The following is a 24,104-nucleotide window of genomic DNA, read 5'->3' on the forward strand; positions in this document are numbered from 1 at the left end:
GCAGGTTCACGCAGAAGCGCCCCGGATTGATCTTCACCTTAACCGTCTCCAGTGACGGCAAGTTCTAGGTAAACGCGAAAGGTGAAGCGCGTATATCCCTTTCGGCCACTGTATTCAAATATGGCGACGCAAGAGGGCAGCCTCCAACAGACCGCGCCCTGCCTGTGTATATATAGAGAAATCATTCTAAGCCTATGAGAAAGCTTCCATTTTTATGTGAATTGCATTACACTTTAGTAAATATTATGAAAGCAATAGTTGATATTTGCTAATAAACAACCACGTAAATTACACATTGTAACTTTAAGGAAAGCTAAAAATTACAATACTTATCTGATCACCCCTCCTCCTGAATAATTTTCATACAGTCCCTAAGCACTTTGCCCTTATTTGTAATGACATAATATACCTCTTTGGGGAACTAATTACGACTCTAAATTGCCCCAGGTGTGAATGTGAGCGTGAATGGCTGTCTGTCTGTGTGTGTCGGCCCTGTGATAATCTGATGGCCCGTCCAGGGTGTAACCGCCTCTGCCTAATGTCAGCTGGGATAGGCTCCAGCACCCCCCGTGACCCTGAAGCGGTTACAAATAATGGATGCGTGGAAGCTTATTCTCTTGACATGATATTTTCGCAGTGAGGGTAATCATTCTGAAAGTGGCAGTTATGTATAAAATTACAATATGTCATAACTTCCTTAAAATATCCAGTCAAGGAAACAGTCTGAGCACTAAAAGAAGCAAACAGTGAACAATATTAACGCTGTAGACATTGTGACATGACTGTCTATACTGTACGATGTATGATGTATATAACCCATGCAGCAGGGCTGGGTGGGTGTCTGTGGTCACCGACTCTGCCCTCTGTGTCTCCAGTGGGCCACCCTACACATTTCTCCCAGTGGCACCCTGCCAAACCCCAAGGTAGTAAGCCATGAAAATGAGAGCGTTGCCTTAGGAGTTAAAAAAAGATATGTTTTGATCATCCTCTTCAGCTATTTATTCTCATACTTTTTACTGCTATATCTATAGAATTAGTTTTGCTGGGGAAAGTGGAAATTAAAGTTCAATCGTTTAGGTTTTCTGCTACCTTACCATTATTGCTACCAGAAGGGTTGCAAATTAAGATTCTCTCTTGTCTCTTGTGACCACTGAAAGACTGAAAAATGCGTCAGAAGGGACATGATACAGTAATTTGTGGTTTGACTATAAATATGATGCATGATACACACAGAAGCATTGTGTATTCAATTTTTCCCATAGGCTTTATTTAGTGAGGTACCTGATGAAATTTTCATGATCCTGAGGTTGTCTTTTTTTAGACATGGTGCCAAAGTGTGGAATATATATCTTCACGTGTTACACAAGTAATTGTCTTATAGGTAGGTAGGTATTAAATATTAAAACGGCACATTAACCATTTGCATTTTGTTGAAATTGGCTTTATTAGTTCTTACATAACCCACTACCATATGACTAAATCAACAATGTTTTTCTTTTATAATCTTTTTCTTAAAACCCAGTGTGTAGGGTATTTAAAGGGGGACTACACCCATTTTTTAAAATTTAAATATGTTATTCCTATGGTCGAAGACAGTCCAAAAATATTAATAAACATGAACAACTCTGTCCCAAATCCAAAAACTAGAGTGCTAAAACTCAAATTTGTGATATCATATGGTTTAAAGTCTGCAGCTGCTCCATAAACAAAGAATTGAGAAAGATGTTAGATGACACTGAGAGCACACAGGGAAACGTTCCGGGTACACTGGTACATTTTCTGTTTCAGCACTGAGAACACTACAGTTGAGAGGGAGAAGCTCGTGTTCACAGATATTGACTGGACTTATAGGCCTTGGATAAAACATATTGGAATTATTAATTTGGGTGGCGTTCCCCTTTAAATAAAGCACTTTCCCTTTTGCCACATACCGTTGTGTAGTATAGTGAGAACTGGACCCAAAAGTGTGACTCAGACAGCTGTTCAGTTTTGTGGATTTATTTCCAATAAGGCAAGAAGGGGTGTCTTGGGTTGAACCAGGGCACTTGGGAGAAACAGGGTAGGCAGGCTGAGCAGGGCTAGAAACAGATTGGCAGGCTGGAGTGGCAGGTGAACGGGTGACCGGTGAGTGTGGATCTGAGGCACAGAAAAACAAGCAGGCCGTACCTAGTACCGCAAGGTAGACTGAACGATCTGGTGGACACTGGACTGCAGGGGTTGATTGGTGGATGGCTCTCAGGTGAGCAGGCAAACTGGTAGCAGGACCGATGAGAGCCACGCTCAGACACACAGACACAAGAGAGAGACAGAAATGGAACCACAAGAAACAAAGGGGAAGAGTGTATACAGCTGAAGGGAAGGCACAGACGAAGACACAAACTGAGCTTGCATATTTGATTAAAGTGACAAAATATGGAAATTAAGTATTTCAGATTTCATATAAGATATTGATCAAGCAGCAGTTCCTCTAATGGCCTCTTGAGGCTGTCTCCGAGACAGAGTCAATCCCTGTAGACCGCCATGATAAAATGCCCAACCTTACAGTGGAAATAAACATGTTTACAGCCTGGTCTCTGTCGCTAATTTTCCTGCTCATGACATGTCGCTACCACAACATCAACATTGGTTAGGTAACACAGTGTAATGATCACCTCTTGGGAGCCAACATGGTGACATCATGCTCCCGCTTCTGGGAGTTGGAGCTTTACTTTCATTTAGGGGAGATGACTGTCTGAGCTGTTGTCACGAATTTTGTGTTATAAACCTCTTTTTGGATGCTGACCTGTGCTACAACAACGTCAGCCCACAATAAAACTACAGCTGAGGTATTATTATTATTATTATTAGATTTTATTTGGTATGGACATCACAATTACATTGGACAAACCAGATGCACTGCTTGAGTGTAGGAGGTTTGTCTGGTGTTCATCCATTCTACTTTAACGACTCCCTGGAGATCAACCACATCTCTACAGTAGCCACAGTGTAACCCCAGATTCACAGGGATAGGCGTAAATGTGTAGGCGCTCTTTTGATGTGTTTTTAGATGTAGCATTTTGGCCACCTAAAAAAAGTCTTTTTCAGCATTTGGTTGCACTAACACCCTCTAAAGAATCAGATATGTATGTACGGTGCCCAAATCTACAACCCAGCTCCGGTCACTGCCCTCAACCCGACTGCTGACAGCAATTCATCAGATTTCTGGGCCCTTTAGGTAGGCAAAGTGATTGGGTTGGAGCATCCCACCATCCCAGTGCATCTCCAATATGAAGGGACAGCAACGGTACCACAGGTGAAGGCTCTGAAGAAGGAGCTGGCTGTTATCAGGGACCTTGAGAGCTCTTGCTACGTGCGTCAGGGGAGATACGGCTTGCTTTTTGGCCCATATGAAAAGATGGAGACGTTTTTCACTAGTGGAAATTAGCATTAGCAGTAGCATAGTCAACCACAGCTGTAAATACACCATGCTAACCAAGCTAGCAGCTAGCATTAAGGTTATCTCCACCCTCTTATCCAACTATAGTGACTTCTGGCTCCAAAAATCCAAGATGGCGACAGTCAAAATGCCAAACTTGACGCTTCAAAACTGGAGTCGACAAACCAATAGGTGACGTCACAATGGTTACGTCAATTTTTCTATACAGTCTATGATACTAATGTACAAATATATATTCTATTTATTTGCCAAAAAGTAATTTACTGACAAAAATGTACAGGATGTCAACTTTATTCCCTTTTGGATCTCTTATAAACAAACCTTTATGAAACTTTTATAACATAAATCCAAATAGATTTATTTGGGATTTGATCAGACTATTAGCACCAGTCACATATAAAGTATTGAGCATATGAAAAATACAGTGTTTTTGATAATATTTAACAGCAGGAGCCCAAACAGAGGTATGCATTGTTTTCTGAAACAGGTCATCAGTTCAAAATCACATTCATAAGTAGTTTTAGCAAAATTAGTAAAAGTAATAAACTACTAAGATGATTGTGGTTTCCGGGGCTCTATTATTCATAACTTATGGGCAAAAAAAGTCCTCTGCATCTCACAGTTGCTTCCCTCCTCCTCCGTGTAAAAACAAAACTATGCTAACATGTAAACAATTACGTCCTACAGTCCAGACAGACGACATTTTGTCTTAAATTTAGACAAGCACAAGAAGAAAATGTTCTTGTTTTCCCTCTGTGGCGGCATGGATATTTATAATAGGAGACCAGAGTCTGAATACCCCACCATACTTTCCTCCATAACTGTTCCTTTTTGCATCCAATCCATTCCCCCTCATGTGTAAAATGTCCATCTGGCCGGCACCCCAGAGCACCCTGCAGCACCCCAGAGTACCCTGCAGTGACCCCGCCCACTCATGCACTCAGCTCCAGATTGCAAGAGCGTTGCAGTCTCATCAACAGGAGCGATTGGCTTCGTACAATAAGAGGGGAAGGTGAGAAAAGATTAAAGAGTCATTAAAATGCATCTAGTAGGTTTCTCTGGAGTCTTAATTTAGGTGGAAGAAGGTGCACTTGTACTTGTGTCTGTATATTTTTACCTTTTGGTTGCCTAAGGCTGTGGTCAACATCAAAGATGAGAAAAAGGTTTTTGAGGCAAAGCATGACCGCAAGTGTTCAAAACAACATTAATGCTCCCTGAGGATGTCCGTGAGAGGGAAGGAGAGGAAATAATCCCGGCCCTCGGGTCCACCCAGTGGTCACTGGTCATCAGACACGGCCCAAAGCTCAGCCAGTCACAGAGTGGCAGCCCCCTTAGTCAGTCCATAAAAACTGTCAGAGGCTCTTTCACGTTCCAAACAAGTGAGAAAGAAGTTTTGCTTTGTGTTTTTCTCCACACTGATACCTCTCAGCTGTTTATCCAGGAGTGCTCACAATGACTGAACAGTAGATTGAAATTAAAGATTATCAAAATTACAAGGAGGCGATATGGAGGAGTGGATGTGGCGTCTTTTCCTGACGCCACATGAAACAAAAAAGCCAGGAATGTGGTTTTCTTTGATATGAGTCATGTTGGAGGTTAAATTTATACACTGCAAGTGAGAAATTTCAGGTCAAATCTTAAATCACATGTATGCTTGTGAGGCTTAATCTTAGTTACCCACACTATGAAACATTAAATGAACCCAGCTCTCAGTAAGAACAATGAAAAAGCTCCACAAAAACCTCATTAGTGGAGGAAAACTGAAGAAATCTTGGCAGTGGCATCACAAAGAGATAATCCCTTCCAACATGCTCATAATTCACTATTTATCCACACTGCAATTAGTCACTCACCCCAGGCCAAAAACTTACACCAAAAAACTTGCAAGCAGTGCAGCCAAGTGTTACTGTTCCAGCTCCTTTAGGCGTCTCCTTAACTCCTGTCCCAAAAATGCATCAGGATAAAGAAATACTCAGTTATGGTTAGCCCTAATGACTAAATCATGACAGGAATAGACAAGTACATCTTGACTGTCGTCTGACTTAATGATATGTGTTGAAGTTTATACAAGATTTCCATACTGTACATGGGGTCACTCTGGAGTTGTGTGTGTCTTTACTTGGAGTACACGTCTGTCATGTTCCCTAATGATATAGGGCTGATGGCAGTCAAAACTGATTCTGATTTCATTTTCCATATACAGCACAGACATGTCATTTGGTCACTTATAAAAATTAGAGGTCCAGTGTGTAGGATTTAGGATAGACTGGCAGAAATGGAAAATTATATAATAAGTATGTTTCCTTTAGTGTGTAATCACCTGAAAAAAGGAACATTGTGTTTGTGTTGAATTTAATTGAGCCATTTATATCTACAAAGGGCAGGGGTGGCCCTAGGACATTTGGAGCTACAAGACTACATTGAACACATCATGAGAACGTTATAATTTACCTTCACCTTGGTATTTTTTACTGAATAGAGCGTGAATGCTTCACAATGTAAAACAATGCAACCTCTGTGAGCCATTCGAGGTAACGAAAACAAGCTCTGCGGAATTCAAGTTCTTTCTCTCCACATACACTCCTCTCAGTAGTATAGTGGTTGTTGAGTGGGCACTAGAGAGCTTTTGCCATTTTGACATAACAATACAGTGTGTTTCAGGGTTCATGTGATCTCGGCTAACTCGCCCAGCTCCCTCAGAGAACAGGTAAAGTGTAATGTGCTCGGGAGGGGGTGCGGGGGATGGCAGGAACCCAGAAAAAAAAGGCCTCTCTATTGTTTAGTAGGCTTTGCTATGTACTTATGTTGTTGTGGCCTTATGTCATATTTCAAAATTATAGTAGTATTAATGAAAAATAGTAAAAGATAAACTTTTCTTTTCTTCCCCCATTTACAGATGACGCTGCACTTAGCATTCGCCTATACTGCCTATGCCCTGGGCAGCATTGACAGTGGGAGCTAATCCTCAGCTACAGAGATCACCATGTTGCACTGCCATGTTTCTACAGTAGCCCAGAACGGACAAACCAAGCACTGGCTCTAGATAGGGCCATTTGTGGCCTTGCGTCTGCCACCGTAGTTAACAGCCTCTCTACAATGCAGTGTGAGAAAAACACTGATTTTTTTAATGTGAAACTGTTTTGATCAGTGTTTTTACTGGTTTAAATCACCACCTCCATTTGTTTTGGAGAGGAAAAGACCTCTGCGGATAATTTAACTTTCTCTAAAAACCTCCTGAACGTCTGGATCTTAAGCTATCAGAGAAAAAAGGTGACCACAGATAAGCGGGTGCTACGTAGGCAGCGCATGTCTGAGATGCCAAACAGCATTTGAAACGCACTAATTTGTGACATGAAACTGTTTTATTCACTGTTTTAACTGTTTTAAATCAACAGGTGTGTTTGTTTTGGAGAGGAAGAGACCTCTGTGGATAATTCAGCATCTGCTAAAAACAACCCAAATGTCTAGATCTTAAGTTAGCAGAGAAAAAAAGTGAGAACAGATTAGTGGGTGCTAGGTTAGTAGCACATGTCTGACATGCCAAACAGCGTTGGCGAAGCACTGATTTGTAACTTTAAACCACCTTCTTCTGTGGTGTTTTCCACTGGTTTAAATCACTGGGTCAGTTTGTTTTGGAGGGTGAGAGACCTCTGCGGACAATTTGGCTCATGGTAAAAACCTCCTGAATGTCTGGATCTGAAATAAGGTGAGCACACATTAAGCTATCATCAGGTGCTGGGCAAACTGGCTTTCTACGATGTGCCGAACAGCGTAGGAGAAATACTGATTTGTAATGTGAAAGTGCTTTATTCTGTGTTTAAATCACTGTGTCTGTTTGTTTTGCAGAGGAAGAGACCTCTGCAGATGATTCGGCTCTCTGTAAAAACGTGGTTGCACGCTACAGTCCTCACAGCTAGACGCCACTAAATCCCCCTAAATCTTACACACTGGACCTACAACAGAAATGACCCAAAACTGTGCACTTCCTTGATGTGTTTGTTTTTCATTTCTAAAACCTGTAATTGTGTGTTTTTTTTTAAAAATGTATATTAATGCACGAGCGGAATAAAAAAGTCTCTCACGTGCAGCCTCTCTCAGTTGTTGACTTTCTATTTCCAGCTCTATGCAGACAAATATACACAGTCAGTGGAAACCAGGATGGCGGGGATGCATATATACAGCCATGGAAGATGGTCAGATTCCCTCTGGTCATCAGGTTGACCACAGGTGGTTTCCATGTTAAACACTACTGTCTGATCAGTGAATATATGTCCCTGAGTGTCCTCCACTTTATAGCTATTACTGTCTACAATGTCTGTAGGAAATGGCTCAGACGTGCCGCCCAGAAAAAGTGCACTGCTTGCTCTTTTGCATTTTGAAACCAGTTATTTACACAATATATTTTTCTTTTTTATAATTAGGCAAAGTATCTGGTCTAAGTTGCATGAATTGAATCCTTGTACAGAGTTTGTCTAGATGACACAGTGTAATCTGGAAAAATGATTGGGTAGGACGCAGACACTTATCCGGCTAGAGATGAGTGTGATCTTAAGAGTGCAGAGATGCACATATTTGCATAAGCAAACAATAGATTGCTACATCGGCGTCTTCATGATGATGAAAGGCCAGTGCAGCTGGTGTGCACCGGCTCGCCATGGAGGTTACAGGCAAACTGTGGCTCGGTGAGGTCTCCCTGACAAACCTTACACTTCCGCCCCTTGTCCAGTCTGAACATTGTTTTTGAGGCCTGCATCTGCAGAGGACAGAGGGAAAGGGCAACAGAGTTCAGAAAACAGAAAACAAGAATACACGCAATGTTCATGGAGCGGAAAAAATGTGAAATATGCCTTTGACCTCACCCACATGACCTTGTGCCGCATGAGCTCCACCTGGCCCAAAGCCTTTTGCAGCCTCGCCATCCGCCTCTGGTGGAAGGTCTCTCTGAGGGATCCAATTAAGAACTGAGAGACCAGTTGAACAGACCACGAATCGGGCAGCAGCTGGATGATCCTCTCTGCTGCAAAGACTCCAGGGTTGTTGTTGAGCAGATCCACAGCAGCGCTGGTGAGATCCTCCGAGCTCAGGTAGATCTGAAGCAGGGTGAACAGCAGGGTCTGCCTGAACTGGGAGTCCCGGCCCTGGGCAGCCCTGCAGCAGTAGGCCTCTGCAGCCTGGAGGTCTCCCTTCTCGTGAACAAGCACCTGCAGTGCCTGAGAGTGCTGACCGCTCCTCCCCAGGAGAATCGCTTTCTCTGCATGCAGGGTTGCTGACTTGACACTCTCTGTGGTGGGAAACAGAATTTAGTAACCACTCAGTAATGGTTTATGCTCTCATAAGGCATCCACACACCATACACAGCGGAGATGTCGTAGAACTTGGATTCCCATAGCAGCTGCTGCAACTTCCCTCTGGTCTCCCTCAAATCTGCTTCCTCTTCCTCTTGCAGCATCTGAGTAACATATGCCAGGGCCAGACGGTTGTGATGTCTCTCCTCCTGGGGGCAGATTACACCAATCATGTCTCGGTGCATTTAATAAAGGAGCCAGGGATATTAGATTAGGTCGCTGCTGCTGCTGCTGTACCCACCTCACTCTTCAAGTCATGGATTAAGAACTCAAGATACAAAAGCAGCGCCAGTGGGTACTTCTCCAGGAGAGCGAGGACGTCTTGTGTCTCAAATTGATCATGTGGGTGACGCTTGTTGAAAATCTGCACCCCTATCTGTTTCAAATAAAGGACAACTGTTATTGGACATTTCATTAGCGGTAATTGTCTTTTAAGCACGGCAGTTTAGTTAATGGGTGGCATTTTGCCGTGTCTTTATATCTGTAACACACTGTTGTATTGTGCAACTCTGCCCTCTGCAGTTCAGAGCATGAAAAAGGGAAAATGCACCTCTTGATTGCTTTGAAGAGTCCAATCTGCAAATTTCCACACAGCATCTCTGTCTTGCAGCTGACTGAGAGTCCGCACTATGTGTCCATATACATCTGAGCAAGAGGGGTCTTTGTGGAGGCCATCTGCGATTTTCACCCAAGTCTGGAAGAACATAACAGGCTAGAACACACTACTTTTATGTATTAAGTTTATATAAAATGTGTTCTTTGGGGGAGGTTGTACCTTAATGGCATCAATTTGACTTCCATGGCTTTGATAGAGGGAACCTAATGCAAAAAATCTGGGATGAAACAGCAAGTGATCTGTCAGAAATTGCGCAAATTAGACAAAATGTATTTTCTTTCAAGAATATTTTAACATATCTATGATTACAAATCACCTGTCCAACAAATGATAGTTTCATTTTCACCTGTTGTGTTGCTCCAAAACAGGAACACAGTGCTTCAGCCTGCACTCATTGGGGAATGCTACAAGCTGCTGCAGATTTTCAGCATCTCCCAGTTCTACGTACAGCCTCAGGAGGGCGCAGTCCACCTCCTGAACACACTTCAGGCCTTGCTCCGTCCCTCTGACTGCTCTGAGAAAATCTCCCAGAAAGACCAGGTAATGATGAAATGTGTTCCTGTCCTCGTGGCGGAGCACCCGGAGATCCCTGCCCTTGTTCACTTGATCAAGCTGGGATTGAAAGTCCTCGCTGAGACACCACTGCATGTCTGGGTAGAGGCGGATGATTTCTCTGGGGTCCAGCTCACCTGTGCTGTTTAGGTGGGTAATGAGTATTGATTTGTGTTAGACTCCAGCAGAGGACACTCTGTTCGCAAGGTTCACATATTACTGCACAGTTTGCTGTGATTTACTTTGCGTGCTTTGAATTTGGAGTGTCGTGAAAGGGGTTTTACTCTCACATGAAGAGATCTCTGGCCTCGGAAAAACCCTCCTGGTAAAAATGAACAAATCCAGCCAGGCAAGAGATGGCCTTCTGCAGCTCCTGCCAGTAGAAAAAAAAACTCTCTCTTAAAACCAGGCACACATTGCACGATCATATTCATATCACCGACATATGAGCTGAAATCATTAAAGCAAAAAACTGTGCGACTTCTCCTACACTTTAAGACGCTTTAAAAACACAACAGCACAGAACCAGACAAATTATAACTGACTCATCAGTGTGTTAGCTGCGACATCCTCACCTCTAACCTGTAACCTGAGATATGGCACAGATTACACTAAATCTCAGACACCATCTGTTGTCCTCAGTTGCATTCATCCAACTGGAATACAACTACAATAGCAGCTCACAACAGTGTAGTCAGCCTACGCCTCGGCATCCTGGTTCAATCTGTTCTACACTGATGAAATATTAAAGTCAGACACTATGATGCAACGCCAGCTGGGGTTGTAATGCATGCATATTATGTATGCATCAGTGGTGTGTATGAATCTATGTAATAGTGATATTATAGCAGCACTGACTGCCGGCAGTGCGAGACAGGAAAAAGTAAAGGTGAGTAAAAAGGGTTTGACATGCTAGAAATGTTTGTCGGTTGGTCAATCCACCACTTTCGACCAGACTGATCTCAACAACCAGTGGATAGACTGCCCAAGCGACAACCTCCTGGGCTGAAAAATAAACGTGTAAGTGCCAGAAACTGCAGTTCCTCCAGCGGCCACTTGAGGCTGGCTCCAAAAACAAGTCAATCCCCACAGACCCCCATGTTAAAACGCCCAATTTCACAGCAGAAATAAACATGTTTGCAGCCAGTTTTGGTCTCTTAAGCTAATTTCCCACTTCATGACAACGGTACTAAGGTGAATTTTTATATAACTCACCCGTTTGAGTTTTATTAAAGTTATGCCTAATTAAGGATGGGGCTGCCTTGAGTGACAAGCTGTCTGTGGATAGTGTCCTTGGGCTCATAGTTATGTATCGCTTCTACCCAGCTTCATCATCTCATAAAAATACCTACAGTAAGTGACTTTGGTCACATCTGGGACCAAAAACCAAGATGGTGACAACCAAAATGTCAGACTAGAGGCTTCAGAATGGGAGTTCACAAACCACTGAGTGACATCCCTGTGGCTACATCCATTATTTTTACACTCTATGGGACTGCCATGAAATTTTGGACAGACGTTCATGTTTTCCCAACCACTGCAAGTGACTTTGGTGATCCTGGGACTTTTTTTACTTTAGCCCCAAAACGAAGTCAACATTTGTGGGTTTTGAGTTTCAATATTTCAACAACTATTGGATGGATCACCATGACTTTTGAACCAGACACTCATATCCCTTTGGATTCATTTTTATCACTTTGATGAACCCAGAGTTTTCATCCAACAGCATTTCCATCAGCCTCAGCAATACGTTGTGTTTAGTGGTAATTGCTTGCTAATATTTGCTACATTACGTTATATCAAGATGGTGAACATGGTAAACATTCTAAAAATTTTAGGCATGTTAGAATTGTCATTGTGCGCATGTTAGCATGCTGACATTAGCAATTACCGCAAAGTACGCTAAGCAAATAATGACACATATGGTAAAAAAAAAACTAAATCTGATCCAGGTCTCTCTTGCCAAAAAAACGGTCATATGTTGACTTTGCAAGCAGCTTATTACAACCCATGCCTAAGTTTATTGTAGCGTGACGCCCTCTAGTGCTCATAGTAATTACTACAGGAGCAGAGGAGGAATAGAGGCAAGGTAGTAGTGATGGGATTTCTCATTCACTTGTGAGAGCCAGTTCTTTGGCTCTCGTTCACTTCAAAGAGCCGGTTCAAAGATGCGGTTCGTTCGATCGTTGGGTTCAACGACGAATTGCATTGCTGATTTATCGCATCACGTGATCACGCTGCACTAGTGATGTGACGTTCACGAATGAGCCGAGTCTTTGAACCGGCTCTTTGAAGTGAACGAGTGAGCGGCTGCACTGTCTTTCTCCCTCACAAACTAGTCTCTCTCAACTTGTTCCAGATCAAATAATCTGAAATGAATGGATAGAGAGAAAATTAAAGCAAAAAACAAAGAAATTAGGAACCGGCTCGTTCACTCTAAAGAGCCGGTTCACTTGTTCACTTCAAAGAGCCGGTTCAAAGACTCGGCTCGTTCGCGAACGTCACATCACTACAAGGTAGTATAAAAAAAGAATAGAAAAAATGGAGGTGGATGGTTCAAACAAGCACGGGACTTTCAGCCACGAGACCAGTGTTTGTGGCCAGTTGACTTCTTTTAATAACAGCATAGCACAATATGCTAGTTTGTGATGCACACTACCATAGTGACGTATGCGATGTGACATATGGAATGTTTTGTTAGCATCAAAAGTACTTACTTACAGCATGATGTTTTTTCTAAATCTAATCACCAAGGGTTTTTTTTTGCCTTAACCTAAGCACAAAGTTTTACAGCGTAACGATGACTATTTCATAACATTACGGACGTGTTTAAAACTGCGACCGTGAGGAGAATATGTAGTTTTGGGGACAATCATTTATGTTGTTTTGAAAGTCAGTGGAAACCGACTTATTTTGTTACTTAGCTATGAGAGAGCATTGTCTGGTTGTAGCTCAATTTTGCTAAATTTGTAGTTACTGCCTTTGTAGGGGAGAATTGTTGGGTGATTGTTTTACACTTTACATGAAAGGAAAGGAAGGAAAGAAGAAGGGAGAAATACTTTAAATTTGTCTGTGTCACTTAGTTATTTTATGACCCTTGAGAAGAAGAACATATTTGTTAGAAATCTAGATTTCGAAGCAGGTATATGTTGTGCTTCTGTGTGTATAAATCAAATTTCACCTTGAATGAGTCAAGTGGACGATGGCTTTGAACTCCATCCAGCAGCGACAATGCCTCCTCAACCCTCTCATCCTGTACAAGTGCCTGGATCTGCTCTTCGACTGGCACCAGACGCAGGCTGAAAATGTCTCTCTCTGTGAACGCTAACACACCATCTGAGGGGAGATTTGTTTTTGGTTTTTCAGAAACACACAGTGAGGAGGAACAATAGCTGCAAGGATGATTGACTGAATCAGTGCAAACTGAGACAGACACGGCGACATCTTTAAAAGACAAAACCGCAGTGTGACAGCCTTTTTCGGTCTGCAATCTGCCAAGATTAGGTGATGAATTGATGTTGCCTGGTTTACCTGATGTGGAGAGGAGACCCTTCGCTCCGCTGAGACTCACAGTCTGTTTGCGCTGCTGATCTACCATGCTGTAGACAGTCAGCACTTGGGGCTGCAGGGTTAGGATGTAAGGGAAACATACTCCGACTGCCAGCACCTCCTGAGGCCACTGCAGGGGAGGGCGCTGGCATATCCCTGTCTTCATCACAAACATGCCTGAGGGATGAGGATGGAGTAATGATATCTTGGCAAAATAAATACCCTCTGGCTACAAAGATATATGGGGGAGTGATATGAGATGATTAACTGTATAGCTTCTTAGGAAAGGAAGCACATGAGGAGGTCTGTGCTCGACAGCATGACAAACAACATCTACCATAAACATTTTGGCAGCTCTTACCCAGAGATCCAGGCCCGTTCAGGAGGAATTCCCCCCGTCCCACTGAGGTAACAATGATGCGCTGCCTGCTGTGATCGTGAGGAAAAAGCTCCTCGCTGCTCCCAGTCTCAGTATCACAGAGCAGATACCTGTTGCTGGTCGCCACACACACGCTGGCACCATCTACCGCCAAGGCCACAGGGTCCTGGAGCAGAGGGACTTCTTTTACAACCTCCCACCTGTCCACTCCCACCACGTGGATCCGGATCACCTTCCTGCGGCTGGATGAAGTCACCATCTCCACACATGCTGCCTGGGCTGAGAGCGATGAGTCGCACACCTCGAATAAAGACACGTGCTGGATCTTTTTCAGAGCATGAACGGGCTCTAAGGAGAACATGTTGAGGGCAGTAACGCTCCGGTCCCACAGGACCAGCAGATGGTTGAAAAGTGGGACTACTCTCAGTTGGGTTACTTGGTTGCTTGAGCCTAGTTTTCTCGCCTTGCCCTCTCTTATTTTGCTCTGGCCTGGACTCAGGTCTGCATTTGTGCTACTAGGAAGAATTAGATGCTGGACTGTTGCATCTTTGGTCCCTATATACACATTTCGGTCATAGCACTCAAGGCACTGGATGCTAGATTTGTCCTTTTCTTTAGGGGCTGATTGCTTTTCATAGATATGTGTTTGTGTAAAAGCTCTAAAAGCCATTGCAGAAATTTAAGAAAGTTTGATTTTTGCAAGGTAAAATACAGGTAGGTACAGATCTGCTATGAAATATGCCAAATAAGACGTCCCTACCTCTCTGCTGCTCTCCCTTCCACTCTCATTCCTCTAGAAGTTTATGAAGTGTAAAGTAGCTTCACCTCCCCATGTGACTGTGTCCTAACAGGAAGTCTGTGTCAGCAGTTTTGCGCCGCTCATCCTGCCATGTGAGGACACTTGCACAACTCATCCAACGGCCTCACCAAGAAAACCAACTTTTACCAGTGTCAAAACAATAGGTATGGTGAAGAGGACAGATATTTTGGGGTGCCCACAGTTACAGTGCCTTGTATTCTTGGCTTTTGCGTGGACCAAAGTGGAGCTTTGGTGAGTGGATAATGGACAAGTAGAGGAGCAAGTGATCTGCTGATCAAACCATATATGGTCGCTCTTGGTTTGTTTACAATGTGAATGAACCGGGTGCAATGAGGTCAAGAGGCGCACAAGAGGTTTGTTTTATAGCAATGATTGTCTAAATAGTGACTGAGACGGGAAAAAATGGTCATAAAAAAGATGTGGATTTCAAACCTACTATCACGGCTAAATTTGTCAAGGCTGAACTTTGTGTCTGTCGTAAACGGACGTGTGCAGACTCCTCCTCAGGATGGCATTGTTGGAGCAGAATAAGACATTAAGATGAGCAACAGCAGGCCTCTTCTTTACTGGAACAACCTTTGGTGTGTGAAGTATTTCACATGAGAGAAGCATAAATCATGCATCATTAATTGTTCCCGCAGTGTGAATACATTTATATAGGCAATTATAATAATGTATACTAAGCATACATCAGAAATACAGTATGTGTAATGAAAGTCAGGCCAGTGGTAGAGGGAAATATGTTTGGAGGCTGCAACTATGGATTGTTTTCTTCAACAATTAAAATTATTTTCTTGATTAATCTATTAATATTTTTGTCCATAGTGTCAGAAAATAGGGAAAAAGAGTCCAAAGTGACATCTTCAACATACATTTTTTTATCTGATAAACAGTCCAAAATCCAAACAAATTCAGTTTACTGTCATGAAAGACAAAAAAAGGATTAAATCCTAACTCACAAGAAGCTAAAACAAACAAATGTTTGACATTTTTGCTTGAAAAAAGATGAAAACAATAAAGGGCCTGTGTCCACATTGCATTTTGTGCCACTCTCCACAGCAATTTAATTTAATTTGATTTAATTTTATTACTAAAATGTATTTTATTTTATTTTATTTTATTTATTTAACAGGGACAGTGCACGGCTACTTAGCTGCACCAGAGTCAGTTATAAGCTAATTTTGATCTGTAGTCCCTGGGCAGGAAACAGAGAATAAATTCTCTGCTAAAGCTCTTTTTCGGAGTGCTACAGCTTTTTTGTATGGCCACTCCAAGTGCTTCTAGTTGAAAATCTCTGAAGGCCCGAGCCACATGCTGCGTCTTTTACTGCCTGGTAAATGCAAGGTCGGGTGCTGGAGGGTACTCTTGTGTCTTCTCTGTGCCAACTTTTGAGGGCATGGCAGGAAGTTGCGCCTGACCTTGATAAATAGCCATAACTAGCACCTTATCATAGCCTATTTATTAGAAATCCACAGCGCGCAGCTGATCTTCTTCCAGGTGTTGTTTTTTCAGTGTTTATCAGGCCTAAAATGTTGTCAGTGGGAGAGATGTAAAGCTCTGGGTAGCCCTGCATTAAAATGATCATCTTCTCCTGTATATTCATAATTAACAGAAGAAAGGAGAGATATGTGTCAGCTGTAATTGGCTGTTCCTCGTCACATGACATGCAGTGCATGTTGCTGTGTTCCAAAAGTTGAACTTTGTTTATGCCTTATATGCCTTGAAAAATAGGTGCACGAGAACGCTTGCATGCAGTGACAGCATCGCTCTCGCTTTGGAATGCACCTTCCGCGCATCATAAATGCTCCGATATCGTCACTGCTGCTCCTTTAGCTACTGTCGATCCCAAGCTGTATGATCTACCCCATCTCACTCGGAAGTTGTCAAAGTCCGATGCTTGGTCAGTGACTTGCAGCGTCAGACACTGATGAAAAAAGCCATCCTTTAACGTCAGCATGATACGTGGCCGGTCAATGTTAGTTTAACGGCGCTCAGTGGCTTCAGGGGAAAACGCAGTGGGGCAAGAACAAAAGCTAAGGCGGCAAAAGTCCGAGTAGGGTAGGCTGGAGGGGTGGCCGATAGGTCCATCAAACACCAACCTTCACCCGTGAGAGCGGTGCTCACATCCCGTGAGATTCTAAAGCCAAACCCTGTTCTTTTTTCCTAAACCTAACCACGTGCATTAGTTGTAGGAGTAAAAAAAAAGAGTAAATTTGTGTTGTTGTACTGATGTAGTGCGTTTATTTTGAAAGAGACTGTATGTAAACAGTAAATTTCCTGTGAAATCGGAAGTGTATTTTGAAAGAAGACAATGCATGTAACAGGCTGAAGTTGACACGGTGTCCCAGAACATTAACATCCAACGCACCCAGGGTATCTTTCACGTCATATCTGGACATGGAAAGTCCATGACCAAACGTCAATACGTAACGAGGTCAGACTGAGAATGTGTTGATGTGATGTGAGTGTTGTTGGTGAGTATTATGCTTTAATCACTGTGAGTGTTGTAAGCTTGTAGTTGACTGTGTAGTCAGCCCTCTGTTAATGCAGCGTTATGTTTGCTACCTAGCTATAATTAAGGGTAAGATATTGTTGTCAAAGAAACAAAACTGATACGCAGTGCTGGGATCAAGCGCTCCCTAACACTCTGCCACAGCTTTTCTGCCAAAGAAAAACACTATGTGGACCCAGGCCCTAATCACTTTTCTAAAACATAATACATTTTCTGTCAATCGATTAATCCAGAATGACCAGTCGCAGTCAGCTCTAGTAAAAGCATATGGGAAAAAAACATGCATTTTTCATTTCAATAAAGAATATATTCATCAACAGTGCAACAGTGGCGCCCTGATTATAAAGATACATGTTTATCTTTATGGAAACATCACAGTTTTTGTGTGTGTGGGCAACGTGAGAGAACTGATGGTCATATGTAACACCAAAATAAGCATCTGACATTCAGAGTTTGTTTATGTACCAGGCATGCGAAGAAGAAATATTCATAGAGATATCTGTTTCAGGACAGGAGCTCTGATTGTTATTGGGATAATGGAAAGGTCACTTTTCCCTGCCGCAGTCGGTGCACAAGATGTTGTCGCGCTGGGTGAGGAAGCCGCGTCCCACCAGTGACACAGAGCACTGCATGCAGGTGAAACACTCGCTGTGCCACTGGCGCTCCTCAAAAGAGATGTACTTGGCCCCTGCCAGACCTGCACACATCAAAAGAGCCATGTATTTACATAATGTGCTTTACATAGGTTAATGCAACATCTTCACCTTGACAGTCTGACAGGTCCCACACATATGCAAATGACGGCCTTAAATATGAACCACATGTCAGAGTGAATGAAAACATGAGTGACTCACTGGTGATGGCTTTGGTGCAGCCCACACACTTCTTTGCATACAGGTTGCTGAAGCATTCGAGGCAGTAGGGGTAGTTTTCCCTGGAGGTGAAGCGCTGACCCGACAGCTGCTTCCTGCAGCTGATGCATAGGAAACACTCACGGTGCCAGGGCTTGTCTTGGTAGGTCACTCCACCTGTTGTGATGGCCTGGAGGTAACACAAATCCACAGCGAAGGAAAGAGACACACACAGACACTCCTCTTACTATGCATCCTTTTATTATGCAGTCACTGTGTGAGTAATATTAAAACCCCAGCGTCAGGGGGATTTAATGCAGCAGTCAGTACATATAAAACACTCAGCTGTAACTCTACCTTCTTACAAGCGCAGCACTGGTAGGCAAACTGCTTCTCGAAGCAGGGCACACAGAAGTAGCCGCTGTCTTTTGGGATGAAGGACTTGGTTCCTATTGGCTGCTGGCAGCGGTGGCACAGGAAGCAGGTCTCATGCCAGCTGTTCCCCTTGTATTCCATTTTGCGGGATCCTGGCACAGGGGGACAAGAGCAGCTTAGTCAGCATATGGTACCTCTATGACGGAAACACACTGAGGCCCAAAATAGGCCTGCTTCATCTGCGGGGAGAGGAGCGTGCAATCTTAATTATCTTGGAAATAATTTGGGGAGAGGAAGACACTGCATCGCTGTCTAAATTTAAATGTTTATATTTTGATATGAATTTATTTTATGTGAGTTTTCTGAACATATGCATGTCACATTTTTCACACAATCCTTTAAGCCAACATGGATATCCTTAAAATGCTCAAAAAAACTGAAGTGTCAACATTCTCAACTCAGCTGGGAGTCTACTGAGGAGTACATGTGACATGCTCGAAAGCTCCGGAAGAGCCACTAAATGGACTCTGTAGTGAGATTGCTTTGTCAGCTACTGTTCTCAAGGTCAAGAATAAAAGTACAATCTCAACTTTAAGCATGGTTTTCTTTGCTGCAAAACTCATTACTGTTATCATCGTCCATCATTATCACCATCATCACCTTTAGGACTGGATAATAAAGCCAATCTACTGCATTACTGATACAGATCTCTTATCCATTTTCACTTGTAGTGCATCTCTTTTAAATAAATTGTCCAAATTAAGAGTAGCAACAATAAACAATAGGCCAGGAGCCAGGTCCAGCCCTCATGATGTCTCACGGGACTTAAAACCCCTTTTTTGGGACGTTTCTGGTGAAATGATGTAAATGCAAATATTAGGGCACTACGATGGAATGAATTAGCGATACAAAACCATTTAACCAGAGGTTTAACCAACCAATCAGCTCACAATCCAGAAGTCCTCAATCATTAACTGGTCACACTGTAATTAAAGGAATAGTCTGATGTTTTGGGAAATATGCCTATTTGCATTCTTGCCCCATAAAACCACAACGTGTTGCCTTTACACTTTGGTTTCTGTACGATTAAAAAATCAAGAAATACACTTAACAAAAATTTAATCGCAACACTTTTGTTTTTGGTCCCATCTTTCACATGTTTAGGTTAGAGATCCAAGACTGTATGTACACAAAAGACTAATTTCTCTCACTTTTTGGTTGCAAATTTGTTAAAACTTTGTTAGTGAGCACCTCTCCTTTTCCAAGATAATCCCTCCTCTTCGCAGGTGTGGCACATCAAGATGCTGATTAAACACTATGTAGGTTTCCAATCAGTGAAGCCATAGCTTGACCCTCTAATCATCCCCTTCATCTTAATACACATGCAAAAAAATTCACCAGACCACTTGATGAAGTTTAACAGTTTGCTTCAAAACTCAAAGATGGTACAAAGACAATCATTTCAAATTCAAAATTATCCAGAAAAAATAGGTAAATAAAAAGGTAAAAGATATAAGAGAGGCGGTCAAAAACTGTAGGCTATGACTCCTCTCTCCACTGAACTCCACTGATACAACAATCATAGTACCCTTATCTGAAAGGTTACAAATGTGAAGCTTCATTTAGGCTCCTACAGAGCTTAAAGTTTTAAGGGAGTTTTATGGGGTCATGCCAGTGGCATGTTGACTGCAGGCCCGTTGAATGTGCTGCCAATTTTATGGAAATGATATTGAAGAGGGCTTATGGTCGTGAAATGAACATTCAGTTCATGGGCAGCAGCTCTGGTGGATACTCCTGCAGTCATCATGCCAATGGCACACTCCCTTAAAGCTTGTGACATCTGTGGCATTGTGTTGTGGGATCAAACTGCACATTTTAGAGAGTCCTTTTATAGTGACCATCTCAAGGCACACCTGTGTAGTCATGATGCAGCTTAATCAGCATCTTGATGTACCACACCTGTCAGTAGATGGATTATCTTGGAGGAGAAGTGCTTTCTTACACAAATTTTAACAAATTTGCAACCAAAGTTTGGAAAAAAAAAAGTATTTTCTGTGCATAAAAAGTCCCTAAGTGTAGGGTTCGATGTTAGCACCAATTTTCAGCAGCTTCACAACAACCACATTTCCTGGTTACACGTCCTTGTTTTGGGTCACATGTCTCTTAATTAACCAATGAGAAGCTAGAAGGACTAAGACTGAGGTGAATGTGTGTGAAAGTTACTAAGGCAGATCCAGCAAATTATATAAAACTGTTTCTGACAATGCTGCTGCGAATATTGTAACATGTAAATATGTAAATAATTGTGAACATAAATATATAAATAATGAACTGTTAAAACACTGCAAATGCATTTTTAGTAAATTATTAAAACACATGACTACTTGTAAACCCTATATAAGTATATTTCCCAAAATGTTTTCTATAACTAGGATGAGCACTAGAAATGAATCAATACATGTAAGATCATGACGTTTATGGACTTCTGGTCAACAGGTCTTTCTCACAGCAGACATTCTGACTTGTCATAGCAGGAAAAACACAGGTGTTAGTAATGACACTAACGATGGCTCAACTCAAATGCTCCAGTAAGAGTGAGAGTGAACCAGGAACCCTAAATCAGAGTAGCTCAATGGAATTCAGCCATCATTAATTATATCACTTACACCTGTGCTTCTCCTAATGTGACAAGGCAAAATGTCCTCCATGAAAAAAGGCCTATCAAAAGGTCCAGAACAGCGACTTAATGGACCTTTTGAGGGAAAAAAAAACACAATCAGTATATCAGGATAAAGATTTAAGATGATGTCGTTTAGCCCAGTGGTTCCCAACTGGTGGGTCGCGGTCCAAAAGTGGGTCGCAGGTCCATTCTGAATGGACCGCAAGTGAGAATATGTCATACATAATTTGTTTCTGGCACAAAGCTTTTATTTTGAGGTGCCATTTCCTGCTGTAGAGTAAGTAAGCAATAGACAGCTACTTTACAGAGACGGCAAACTAGCTCAACAACATGGCCAAATGCAAGTATGATGCTAAATTTATTGAACTCTGTGAACCTTGAGGATCTTAATGACTAAGGAGAAATCTGGACCCCATGGCTGGACCAGTTGGGAACCAGTGGTCTAGCCCTTTTCATCACCACCCTCATCCCAACATACGACATACCTGGCATGACGGTTTTCTTGCAGGTGGCGCACTTGGAGGAATAATCGTGGGCGTAGCATTCAGTGCACAGCAACAAATCATCCTTTGCAGCAAAGGCCTTTTCCACCAGAGAGCGGCTGCACTTTGCACAGTTGAAACACTGATCGTGCCAGTGACGATCTTTGTAGGACAAGTCCTGTGCATGTTTGACACATAATTAATGCACTTGTGGATATTCTATAAGGCGTGATATTTATTAAGAATGTGCATGAGTGGGTGTTTTTTAACGTCAAAATGTGATCAAAATACATCAAAATGTTTCTCACCTTTAAGTTATACTACAAATAAACATAACATTTATTCTTATTTTTAGACATTACTGACGTCAAAGCCAATATGCTGAGGGTGAGACTGGTGCCTCCTTACCTTGCTGTTACAGCCAATTGCTAAAGAGCAGCCCTCACAGCAGTTAGCAAACAGGTTCTCATAGCACTTAGTGCAGTACTGCGTGTCCTCTTTCATTATGTACTTCTTCCCCAGCAGGGATTCTTTGCAGTAATGGCAGTCGAAACGCTCGCTGGTGGACATTGTTGTTCGGTTTTCTTAGCTGCAGGTCAAAGAGAGCAGGAGGAGGAAAAATTGGACAATAGAGAAGAATAGGAAAGATGGAAAATGGCCTGTAATAGTCCGTGCAATCTCTTCCCCTCTCATCAAGCAAAGAGGCCAAGCAATGTTTTCACTCTGCTTTGAAAAGAATATGAAAAAAGCAGTGTTGTATTAAAGAAGTCTCTACCTCGGTGGATATGGGGCGAGGGTGAGGCTGCAGAGTGTGCGGTTCAGGCACAGGGATGGGGCAGGGATGAAAAGGGGTGAGGCAGGATTAGGGGGATCCACTGGGGGGGATCTTCTATAAATACTGGGCCTCTTATTAGCGATAATCTCCTGGGGCAATGCTCCCCTGCATCATTCTGCACCTTTTAAGGGAGCTGATGGTGCACAGATCGCACAGCCTTTGAACTGATTTAATCATTGTTGCTTTGTTGCAGGGATGCGTAAAAGCAAAGAAAAAAGCAGTTTTCAGATTGTCAAACAGATTATTGTTGCAAAGCACGACAGCCTACAATGGAGCTAATGTCAGGGCCCAAATGTTTGATCAGTTTCACATAAATACACATCAGTAAAAGATGAGATTTGAGCCTAAAGATGCAAAATATTTTTCTTTTCAGCGTGGATATTTGTGCCACAGCAGAGATACTTGGCCATTTGGATGCTGTGACGTGTCTGGGCACACTTGTGGCCTTCATCAGTGCCTGCTACACACACAAGCAGTTGCAGATGGCTTATGAGAGGTGGGCGCCAGCAGCTTTGTGGTTGCCAGGTACTGAACTATATATTGCCAGGACCTCTCAGTAGCTATTGAGAGAGCCTTGGCAGCACTTCAGAAGGGGGAAGCTGCGGGCCTGTGGATGTCCAATCCACAGGAGGTGGAGCAGAAATGACAGTTTGATGGTGATCATTTGCTGATAACGATACTCTTGTCACATCATTAACAACACATAGTTAGTACAGTTGCAGGAACAAAATATAACAGGCGATACACTGTAAAATCATTGCATTAACGGACACAGTCAATACAGAACTGATGGAAAACTGGGTCAACTTTAAATAGTACAAATCGATTGTTTTAACCCAGCGCTGCTCTCTATACTACTGCTTGGTTATATTCCAACACTGAAATATGGTTTGAAAAGGAATTATCAAAGAAAGTTTTACCTTAAAAAACCCACACAAACATATTGCTAGTGGTACAAAACAATTTACATTTAACATCCCAAACTGCAAAAGATATACTGGACATAGTATGAACACCGTAAACACTATGAATACCCTATTTGATCTGGGTAAATAATGATGTGAAAGATAACATAAGGTCAAAACCATGGACTGTTTAAACCTAATGGACATAGCCACCATCATGTTGCCCGATTTAAAGCCATGGTTTTGGCATTTTGGACGTCGCCATCTTGGATTTTTAGAGCCAGAAGCAACCGGGGGTGACAATATTTGAATATGTTAGCTCTAGAGACCAAAAGCGTTTTTTGTACCAGGCTGAAACATGTTTATTTCTGCTGTAAAGTTGGGCATTTTAACATGGGGGTCTATGGGGATTGCCTTGCTTTTGGAGCCAGCCTCAAGTGGCCATTCAAGGAACTGCAGTTTCTGCACTTGCTTCATTTTTCAGCCCTGGAGGTTCCTGCTTGGTATAAGCACAACGCAGTTGCCAGAAGAAAATGTTTGCATAAGTAATAAGTATGTTACATTTGCATGTTTCGTATGTATCACATCAACACCTCTTAATCACTTAATGTAGCTTGACTTTTGTCATCCGCGGACATTTGTACATGGGGCCCATGTGGGTAGTAAATGACCTGAAAAATGGGCCCTGTATGGGATTGTCCAAGGGTTCCATAATGGCCCCATGCCAGTTGCCCACATGGGTGGTTTTACCCAAGTGGGCCTAAGAT

At 42.5% G+C, this 24,104-nt stretch overlaps 2 protein-coding genes across 2 annotated transcripts; both read right to left on the reverse strand.

Annotated features, from left to right (window-relative positions):
• Positions 1-3,725: 3,725 nt before the first annotated feature.
• Positions 3,726-14,643, reverse strand: si:ch211-266g18.9 (transforming growth factor-beta receptor-associated protein 1). Its single transcript, XM_050062837.1, has 11 exons — positions 13,860-14,643; positions 13,481-13,675; positions 13,131-13,285; positions 10,240-10,322; positions 9,744-10,091; positions 9,557-9,614; positions 9,332-9,475; positions 9,023-9,157; positions 8,786-8,930; positions 8,296-8,717; positions 3,726-8,189 (listed from the first exon to the last, which is right to left on the reverse strand). The coding sequence occupies exons 1-11, from the start codon at positions 14,545-14,547 to the stop codon at positions 8,046-8,048; spliced, it is 2,517 nt and encodes an 838-aa protein (XP_049918794.1). The 5' UTR covers positions 14,548-14,643; the 3' UTR covers positions 3,726-8,045.
• A 3,056-nt stretch (positions 14,644-17,699) lies between these two features.
• Positions 17,700-22,167, reverse strand: fhl5 (four and a half LIM domains 5). The gene is made up of 5 exons (XM_050061833.1): positions 22,006-22,167; positions 21,601-21,775; positions 18,418-18,587; positions 18,064-18,250; positions 17,700-17,906 (listed from the first exon to the last, which is right to left on the reverse strand). The coding sequence occupies exons 1-5, from the start codon at positions 22,165-22,167 to the stop codon at positions 17,755-17,757; spliced, it is 846 nt and encodes a 281-aa protein (XP_049917790.1). The 3' UTR covers positions 17,700-17,754.
• Positions 22,168-24,104: the final 1,937 nt, after the last annotated feature.

This window comes from Epinephelus moara, chromosome 14 (genome assembly GCF_006386435.1).
Source record: "Epinephelus moara isolate mb chromosome 14, YSFRI_EMoa_1.0, whole genome shotgun sequence".
In the NCBI taxonomy this organism is placed as follows: Eukaryota; Metazoa; Chordata; class Actinopteri; order Perciformes; family Serranidae; genus Epinephelus; species Epinephelus moara.